The sequence below is a fragment of the Lactuca virosa genome, chromosome 9, assembly GCF_052849685.1.
Source record: "Lactuca virosa cultivar CGN04683 chromosome 9, Lactuca_virosa_CGN04683_v6, whole genome shotgun sequence".
Lineage (NCBI taxonomy): Eukaryota > Viridiplantae > Streptophyta > Magnoliopsida > Asterales > Asteraceae > Lactuca > Lactuca virosa.
In genome coordinates this window covers 174730415-174740704 of record NC_136434.1, presented here as the reverse complement: position 1 = coordinate 174740704, position 10290 = coordinate 174730415, and the positions used below count along the sequence as shown (strand labels likewise).

The 10290-nt window shown below is 33.7% G+C and overlaps 1 protein-coding gene across 1 annotated transcript; it reads left to right on the top strand.

The window, feature by feature from the left end:
• Positions 1-423: 423 nt before the first annotated feature.
• On the top strand, positions 424-2735 carry LOC145138694 (chromatin remodeling protein EBS-like). The gene is made up of 5 exons (XM_079072734.1): positions 424-757; positions 1017-1359; positions 1454-1522; positions 2080-2218; positions 2588-2735. The coding sequence occupies exons 1-5, from the start codon at positions 685-687 to the stop codon at positions 2612-2614; spliced, it is 651 nt and encodes a 216-aa protein (XP_078928860.1). The 5' UTR covers positions 424-684; the 3' UTR covers positions 2615-2735.
• The last annotated feature ends 7555 nt before the right edge of the window (positions 2736-10290 follow it).

Sequence of the window (10290 nt, the reverse complement as noted above, 5' to 3'; positions counted from 1 at the left end):
TCTGATCTACTCTTAAACTATTCATAAGTTCATATGTTTTAGACGACATATGAATCTTCGACCTCAAAAAGAAAGAGCAACACCTGATATCCTTAAATTAGAAATCTTTTTAATACAACTAAATCAAATACCATATTATTATATACATATTCAACGTATACAAAGTTATTGAAATTAATATTTTTCCGAATTAACCAATAATATAATGATTCATGACTATCATGCCTTAATAATAATAGCTCTTTATTGTTTTTGGAAAACTAAAGGAAATTGTTGAAATTGGGATGACCAAAAAATTCAAACACGCCGGTCATTTCAGTTGGGAACATCGAGAACAGTCCCGTTATGTTGCATGCTTTGAAGTGGACGCTACAACATGACTTTCCCTCAATGCTTTAAACCCCCCCTCCTTATGGTACACACCCCGCACCCAACCAAACCCCTCCCCTTCCAGAGTCCAGACGCTTCTTCTCTTCCGACACCACCTAAAATCTAGGGTTTCCATTGCTTCTATCCCTTTAATTTTGTGTGGAAAATCCACCATTCCCTGTTTCTCATTCTCAAATCCTCCGCATTACTCCTCATTTCCCCTTGTTCAGACCTCTTTTAATCTTCGATTTAACAAAATCCGACATTTTCTCTGTTAATTTTGCATCTTCGGTCAACTATCGACTGGGACTTTCAATGGCGAAGACGAAACCTGGAAAGAAAGATTTGGATACCTACACAATCAAGGGCACAAACAAAGTTGTTCGACGTATATCATCTCTCTCTCTCTCTCTCTCTTGTTCTTATTCAGTGGGTAGATTTCTCTTCCGGTTTTGATTTTTCACTGTCATTGACTTGGTTGGTTGGTAGGGATCTTTCAAACAGATGTGTTAGAACATTTATTTGTTCAAAAGAAAGGGGATTCGGGATTGGGTGTATATATATCGCATGCGTTTGTTATCTAGGGTTAAAGTGTTGATTTTTGAAGCTTCGACTAGTATTGACGGCGATTTGACTTGTTTTCGCAGCTGGAGATTGTGTGTTAATGCGGCCATCTGATTCCGATAAGCCTCCATACGTTGCTCGAGTTGAAAAGCTTGAAGCGGATCACAGAAACAATGTGAAGGTTCGCGTTAGGTGGTATTATCGTCCTGAAGAGTCCATCGGAGGTCGAAGACAATTTCATGGCGTGAAAGAGCTTTTTCTTTCTGATCACTATGATATGCAGAGTGCTCATACGATTGAAGGGAAATGTATAGTTCACTCTTTCAAGAACTACACGAAGCTTGATAATGTTGGCACTGAAGACTACTTCTGTCGCTTTGAGTACAAGGCTGCTACCGGTGGTTTCACCCCTGATCGTGTTGCAGTGTGAGTCCTACATCTTGCTCTTAATTTTAACAACTTATCTAAGCTTTTTTTTATCTGTTAATGGTGCGAATTAGGGTTCTTTTTTGACATGAAGGTACTGCAAATGTGAAATGCCCTACAACCCTGATGACTTGATGGTTCAATGCGAAGGATGCAAGGACTGGTATGATAATCTTTTGTCTCAAAAGTATATAATTTTGGATAAAGAAGAAGAACGTATCCCATGCTTGAAAGTTGAAACCTTTGGGGTACCCTTAGGGCTAATAATGAATTTATAATCAAGGAGAATTCTACTTCTACTAATCTACTAAAGTACAAATATAATGATGATGTTATTGCCATAATAAAAAAAATGTTGCCATAAATCTTTAAGACGCAACTACCCATCTACATACATTAGCGATTTACTTTGTAAAAAAAAAGAAACAAAATATTCTCATAATCAGTTTCTATAATTAAACGTAATAAAACATTTAAAATGGTAGCTACTTGTATAAAGAAAGGAATCACATCGATTTCCATAAACCCATAAGCATACCACACACATACATATCGTATATATATATATATATATATATATATATATATATATATATATATATATATATATATATATATACAACATGTTGGATATTGGCTAATTATTTTGTATAAATAGGCTGTTGAAATCATCCCCACATATGTAAAGTTTTATTTTAATTTCTTCTGTAAATTGTGCAGGTTTCATCCTTCTTGCATGGGTATGACAATTGAAGAGGCTAAAAAATTGGACCAGTTTTTGTGCTCAGATTGTTCCTCTGATGATGATGCAAAAAGACCATCGAACCCTTTCCCAGTTTCACCATCTTCAGATGTCAAGGTGAAAATCCATTTTCCTCATAAGGGCAGAATCTGTTTAGTCGTTACTAAATAAGGAAACCCTCATTTACATGTCTTTCTTTATCAAGTAAAAAAGGAAACAAAGAAACCCTCATACATAGGCTACTAGATGATATTAAGTCCTCTATCTGTAAAGTGGCTGAATGGTTTTTGTCTAGACCGAATAAACTGTCTGAATGAGAGACAAAATGACCATTTTACCTTTACATTTCAAAAAAAAAAAATCACATTGTTTATCAATTTGAACGTGACAGAAAAGAAGATAATAATTAATAAAACCCTAAATAATGTTCCATATGTGTGTATATATATATTTTTTATTTTTTATAAATTTTTTTTGGTTATGTAGGTTGAGCCAAAGCGTAGAAAACGATGAGTGAGTGTGCAAAGAAGGAGGCAATTCTTGAGTAATATTGTTGTTGTGGGGAAAAAATTGTATAGTGCAAAGAAGAGAGTGAGTGTGCTTTGGTTGCACAATGAAATAAGCTTTTGTGTTATTTATTGTGTGAAATTTACCACCAATCTGTGTCTTTGCATATCAAGGTTAATGCTAGACTAGACTAGACTTTAAATTTATGAGACACAAAAAATCAAATTTAGTGTGAAAGATTAACCTTTCAACTCGGAAATGTTTTCATCTTTTTTTTCCTTTTACTTCTTGAGTAATTTGTTTTATGTGTGTATTATCTCTTTTACTTGTAGAAGCTTGCGGAAGTCGATATATCTAGGGACTAGTTGAGCCCAAGGACGCTAAGTTGTAAAGCAATTAGTTTTAAAAGACATTAAATACAAATTATATTGTAAACCCAAAGTGGCGAATAATTATATTATATGATCAATTAGTTTCAAGTGTCAAACCCAAAGAAGAAGACTCTTGTGGAACAACAAACTGAAATTAATATAAATCCAAAGTAGCCGACTCTTGTGGAATAATATACGTGTTTAGTTGTTGAGTGTTAATATGAATGTATATGATCGATGAGAGTGAGGTATGAGAGTTTCTTTTGGTAAGAGAATAGATAAAATTGATAATTTAATCTTATTTATTGTGATGTTTTTTTATATATTATTTTCCTTTGACCATTTTTGATGTCCGAGTGGATTTTTATTGAATTTTTTTACCGAGTTTGACCAAAGACATTTTTATAAATCCTACTTGGTCAAAGTCCATCGATGCTGATTTTTACGATTCTTGATTACAGAGCAAACAAATTCACCACAAGTTCTATTTTTTGATTCATAGACTTTTTTTCTACGAAGTTTAGGGTGCGTTTGGTTGTGGAAAATTGTTTTCATTTTCTAAGAAAATGTTTTCAGAAAATGGAGTTGAGTTTTCGCTTTCAATTTTCAATAAAAATTTTAGAAAACGCGTTTGGTTGAAACCGGGGGAGTTTTCATTTTCCATCTTAGAAATTTGGAAAACTGTAAAAATCACTTTTATAATTTACATACAATTTAGAAAACTGAAAATTTTCATTTTCTTGAAAAATTTTGAAAAACTGAACGAACTAAACACGTTTTCAAAAAAAATTTTCCACAACCAAACGCACCTTTAGTGTGTCACTTAGTCTTCAACTAAGATTTTGTTAGTTGAAAAGTTAGCTTTTTTTAGTTGAAAAGCTAGCTATTGTTGATAAGCTAGCTTATAAATTAATAATGTTTGATAAAAAATAGCTAATAAACTAATATTAGATATAATTAAGGGCATATCAAAAGCTAGTTTATAAGCTATAATAAAGTAATTTTATAGTTTCACCAAACAACAAATTACAATAAGCTAGTTTATAAGTTAGATTAGTTTTGCTAAAAAAAGAACTGTATAAATTAAGAGATGATATACAAATGATGATCATTCTTATCAATACAATATCTAAGAGTCTCCATGGTATAGGAGACAAAGTAATTAAATAGTCAACTTTCTAAAAAAATTTCTAAAAAATGTAAACCATGCCATTTGACCCACCCATGTTAATCTGTTTCAATGTTCATTTGGATGTCAACTGCGAAACACTAATAATATTTTAGATGTGTTAGGATTTGATTCAAATCATGGGTTTATGTGTGAAATTCCAAACCTCAATTATTATACTCCTATTTCTACCTGTATGTTTACAAGAAAGGTTTATGATCTTTCCTACTAGATTCTTCCAACATAATGCAAATATTTCTTGATGGGTTATGACATAATGTTTGACTTGACTTGATGGAGGTCTTGGGGTCCATACGGTTTGTAAAATTGACTTGACCCATTTGAAAAGTTTAGCCAAAACAGTCCGCTAGAGTCTTTTAGGACTAAAGACAAACTTTCACATGGACCATGGACCCCCTTTTGTTGGGTCGACTTGAGTGGCAATCTTGTGAATTGTGATGATCGAAGTTTCTATGATTTTGTATTGGTCCAAACCAAATTTTGGGATATATATATTGTTGATTTAGACTAGACAAACCATTTATTCTCTCTTGTTTGGTTGATAATTGATCCAAAAATGGCACTCATGTTATTAGGTTATGCAGTATGCATTAAAGAACTACTACACTTTCTTTTTGTGGGGTTGGTAAATTTGTGATGCAAGTCACGTAAAGTGGTTTAATTCGGTCATTTTTTTACTTTTTTTTGAAAAGGTTAGGACACCTGTATATCTAGATATTTTTTTATCATTTTTATTTGTTTTAAACTATGATGCAAATGAGTTGGATCATATTGAGATATTCAAGTTTGACGTTGACTAGTCTTAATACATTATTTAGATATATTATAGTAAATACACAAACAAATTTTAAATCAATTGCTAAGTAAATGGTATTATTTTAAAAGATAAATAATAAACGGTTTATATAATGGGGCAAAGCGGTAATTTCACTTGATATTTAATGTTTTTAAATAGATAATAATAAAAGCAAAAGACATACTACCAAACAAGTAAAGATACTTTTTTTGAGTTTGTGGAGTATTTGAAAGCTGAAACCGAACAAAACGAGACACACAAACACGCCCTATATCTCATGTAATTTAGTTTCCCTAGTCAACACGTCAATAAGTGAAATAGACACAAATCTTATACACTTTACCTAGTCTCCCTATATTTAATATTTTGGATTTTGGATAAATTACATTTTCGTCCCTATGGTTATATGTCCTGTTTTTTGGCCAGAAATATAACTTTGTCACGATTTTTAGTCCTTTGAGTTGTTCAACATAACACTTCGAGCATTAAATTCACATAAATAATTGTTTTGCTCCTATCTCCTCCATAAACCCTAATTCAAATTGGCCATTTCTATGAAGAGAGTTTGTGATTGAAAGTTGGAGGTATGTTGTAACAGAGGATGAAGAAGATATGGGCAAAATTCACATAAAAAATCACCCCAATTAATTTTTTTATGTTAGATTTGTGAGTTTGTGGTTCAATTTGGGTGTTGGTTTTGATTGGGTGTTAGAGGTATGTTGTAATAGATTGTTGCATCTATTACATATATCATATAAGCTAGTTTGATGCTAGATACGAAGAATAAGAAGGTTAACAGGGTCATGTCTCAAACCTAAACGATTTTGGAGGACCGAAGCTTGTTACTAAATTGACATCCAACACTTAGGCCATGTTGAAAATCTGACATTGATTGTGTCGTGTCCAGTTCAGGCGGATATGATAAACCTTTTCCAACTAAGAAGATCAGTCGAGCACCCGAGTACAACTTAGTTAAATGCTACCCAAAAAGAGAAAGAGACACGCAACCCATATCCATCATCCAAAATATATAGTGTAACACCCGATTTTTGGGTTTAGAATTTTTGGTTTAAATAGAAAAAATTATTTAAATAAACAAAACAAATAAAAGTTGAAGTTAAATGATGAGTTAGTAATTATAGCGATGGTTGATATTAAATTTGATGGAACAAAAATATTATTGGAAAAATTGGTGAAAAAGGACTAGAAGTGTCAAATAGACGAAAGTTGGACTTTGACCAGCAAGTTGACCAAGTTGAGAGAGTGTGAGCAATTTTGTTATAAGTCACGGTGGGGAAGGAAGGGCTGGTAACTTTGCAAGTTAGAGTTACATTTATAGGAGTTGGGTCTGATATAGACAAACATGCACTCTTAGCAAATAAGATGTTTCCCATTTCACTCATTTCTTCATATCATGATTTTGAGTAGTTGGGAAATCTCCCCATGGATACTTCATACCTCCGACTGTGTTTTGAAGCAATAGATGACGATATAGTGAAGAATCATGCCTTTCGTCATCAATTTATAGATCAAAGAGCAATATCTCAACATAAGATGAGAGGAGGATGAGGGAATGACAAATTTGAGTTCCAAAAAGGAGCTTTAGAGTTGGATTTTGAAGTTCAAGTGAGAGATTGAATTAATTAACAAGGATTGGGATCATTTGAGGTATAGTTCTTGTTGGATTAGGTGTCTAAGCCAAGTCTTTTTTAGTTGTCCTCAAACCTAGTAAAAGACTTAAATGCTATTTAGAGAGAGAGAAAGAGAGAGAGAGAGAGAGAGAGAGAGAGAGAGACTAATTTCTTAATTTAATATATGATTAATAAATTAAATTAAAAATCAAAATAAATAATTTATTAATGTATTATGAGAATAATATATTAATTATAAATTGTATTGTTTAATTATAAATTAATTAGAAATTAATTGGAATTAATTTTGTGATTAATTGGAATAATTAAAAGTGGAAGGACTAAAGGTGATAATGTTCAAAAGACTGAGCATCGACCAATTCTAGAACCTCCTAAGAGGGTGGACAAATTCTAAAAGAGGTTCTAGGGTTTCCTTGGGCATTAAGGAGCCTTGGATACCTTAGGGAGAAAGAAAAGGGATAATGGTTTATCTTAGGAAACGACCTTATCCAATACCTTCCTAGTCACCTATATACACCCTCCTTAGGGTTCATATTTTCGATCATCATAATTCCAAAAGGAATTCCAAAAATTCTCTCCCTTCTCCTCTCTCCTCTTTAGCCTCCAACTTGCTAGGGTTTGGGTATGAACCATCAGAGACACGAGATTTCTGGTGCTAGCTTCCAAGTGACTACAAGAAGGATTTTATTTGATTATCTACTAGTATAATCAAAAGGTATGTTTTTCTATACCCTTTTATTATTTTCGAAAATACTAGGGTTCCAATAGGGTTCTTGATATTCAATTGGTTATTGCATTAAATACTGAAAACATAGATCCTTAGGGTGTATGCGAACTTAGGGTTTATGTTTTTCCACCAAAAATCAGATTTTTTGTAACATAAACCCATCAGTTCTCTCCTTGTAGACTTCATTTTCGAGTTAGGATTTTGAGTGAGATTTCGAAGTCAAATTTAGCAAGTTTTGATGCTTTGGTTTTTGTTTTCTAACCCTTACCGAGTGTTTTATATTATTCTAAGCTCAATTCTATCATTCACTTGATGGTTTTTATGTTTGGGTAAAATCTTGCCATGAACCCTAAAATCTCAAATTGGGATTATGATGTTGTTAAGTTATTTTGGATTATATTCTACGATCATAAATGAGATTTTATTCCAATATATCCATTATGGATGCATAAACTCATGAATAAGAGAATCAAACCTGGAATTGAGAATTCAACGGTTAAATAATGAGATTCTACTTGGTTTTAAGCATCTAGATGTGTAAATAATATATTAATTCATGAACTGATACATTGAGAATAATTTGGATGTAAAACATGAAGGATTACTTGATCTCTAAGTGATCATATGGAATGTTTGGCTATAAGGGAAAAATTAGAACTATGAAATGAAATAGTTCTTCCATAGTTAGATTTTAAGTTTTCAAATAATCGGGTTGAAGTAGGAAGGCTTAAAATGTATGATCCAATTATGGTCTAGAATATTTTTGGGAGGCTACATGGTTCATTATTAAGTGTATGGACATTTTTGAGCTCTTAACTTCATAAGTAAAGTTTGATGGGAAATAAGACCATGAAATTATTGTGATAAACTTAATAGATGAAGTCAATTGTTTTAGCAAGTCTAAATGTCTGGGAACCCATAGTGGTTGTATAAAAGATTACTATAAGAAACCAGAAGTTAATATGCAAAGTAGGATGGCCAAATGGGAATGAAAACTAAAAATGGTAAACTGATCTGCAGAACACGACGTGTTCGTCGATCAACACGATGCGTAATTCACAACGCAACGCTCGTATCGACAAGTAAAAACCTATTGAATTTGTTTCAAAATACAAAAATCCTAAGGATGTCATAATCAATACACAACATATATTACATCGTAAAGACCTAACTATCCTGATCACTATTGCAGGTTGTCTCTTAATCACTCAACATACTAATCAAGTTCCAACAACTTTATCCCTGTTACCTGTGATGCATATAATTAGAGTGGTTCATGTTAGGAAACTTGGTGAGAAACATAGGGTTTTCAACCTCGTAATATTATTATGATAATAATTAATAATTATCAAACCTACAAAACTAATAGTTACCAAACAATATAGATATATCCCATGACATAGATATTTATAAAACATTACACCCATACATACCCATCTCAACCGATTCTCATAAATCTTAGTCCACGATTATCATGAAGAATCAAACCACCTGGTGAATCGTTTAGAGCAATGGTTTAACTACACAACTAGGGGCTTCCTTGGCTGATGTAAGTCATAAAGGCAATTCGAGCCATCAGAGTATTTGGTGAATATGGTATCTCATTTCATCTACGTCTGTGGGATATAAGTCCACACTATCAACATAATTCGCAAGACCGTCTAGAATAATCAATAGTTTCCATCTTACTATGGGAGATGACCATACATACTATTTCAGTTGCCTGATCGGTAGGGGTGCAAACGAGCCAAGCTACTCGCGAGCTACTCGGGATTGGATCGTTAAAAGCTCGACTCGAAACCGATTTTAAACGAGCTTGAGCCAAGCTCGAGCTTAATATTAAGCTCGTTTATTAAACTAGCTCGAGCTCGAGCCTATGTCATTAAGCTCGATTAGGCTTGCGAGCCTAAACGAGCCTTTATATAATATAATTTATTACTATTTATATATATTAAAATAAAAACATATTAGGGGATTATGGATTTAGGGTATTGGTAAACGAGCTTCTTAACGAGCTCGAGTCGAGCTTAAGATTATTTAGGCACGTCAGATAAAAAACGAGTCGAGCCCGAGCCCGAGCCGAGCTTGTATAATTCTTTACGAGCTCAAGCCGAGCTCAATACAAGAAAGCTCGAACTGAGCCGAGCTCGAGATTCATATAAATTAAACAAACCCGAGCGCAAGCCTGGCCAGTCTCGGGCTCGACTCGGCTCGTTTGCACCCCTACTGATCGAACTCAGTATGTCTGGTTGTCCAATGGAATACTATATCGTACTTGTAACGTCCCATTTTCACAAACAAAAATTTTCATTTTTAAATAAGGTAAACCTTCCTAATTATAAATCCATTATTAAGAAAAACCGTTTATTCCAGAATACATTTATTGAAAATCAGAGTAATATAAAAAATGTGGAATCCTCAATGCTGCTGATGAGTGTGAACAGTACCGCCTTCGCCTTCCCACGATCATCGATAAAACCTGAAAACATAAAAAATTGGGTAAGCTCAAAGCTTAGTGATTTTCCCCCAAAATACCCCATACAACAAACGTATTAGCATGCATAACGGGCCAACAATCATCCGACTGGAATACCCTAGCCCAATCAGTCATCGGACTAGAATGCCAACATGCAATGGGTCCAATCAGTCATCAGACTGGAATACCCAGGGTTTGTTGGCATGCTGCCTCAACCTAGCCGCTCTTCTCGAGCCTCCGTGCCTACGACTTACAGCCGCCCCGCATCAGGTATCTTGGCCTACAACACACAACACCTCACCCTCATTCACCACCATATGTCGACATATAAACAATCAATGATCAAGTATGCACATAATACATACAGTTACCAATCATACTGTTGGGTTTTGAGCATTCTAACACTTCCTAAGTGTACATGCAACCCTAATAAACCTTGGATCTATGTTTGTCTAAGGTACATGCAAAATA

Excerpts from the sequence above, each read along its gene's own strand:
- LOC145138694 (XM_079072734.1), top strand. The coding sequence starts at position 685 with ATGGCGAAGACGAAACCTGGAAAGAAAGATTTGGATACCTACACAATC. Across the intron at positions 758-1,016 it reads CACAAACAAAGTTGTTCGAC|CTGGAGATTGTGTGTTAATG; the intron begins GTATATCATCTC and ends TTGTTTTCGCAG. Across the intron at positions 1,523-2,079 it reads TGCGAAGGATGCAAGGACTG|GTTTCATCCTTCTTGCATGG; the intron begins GTATGATAATCT and ends TAAATTGTGCAG.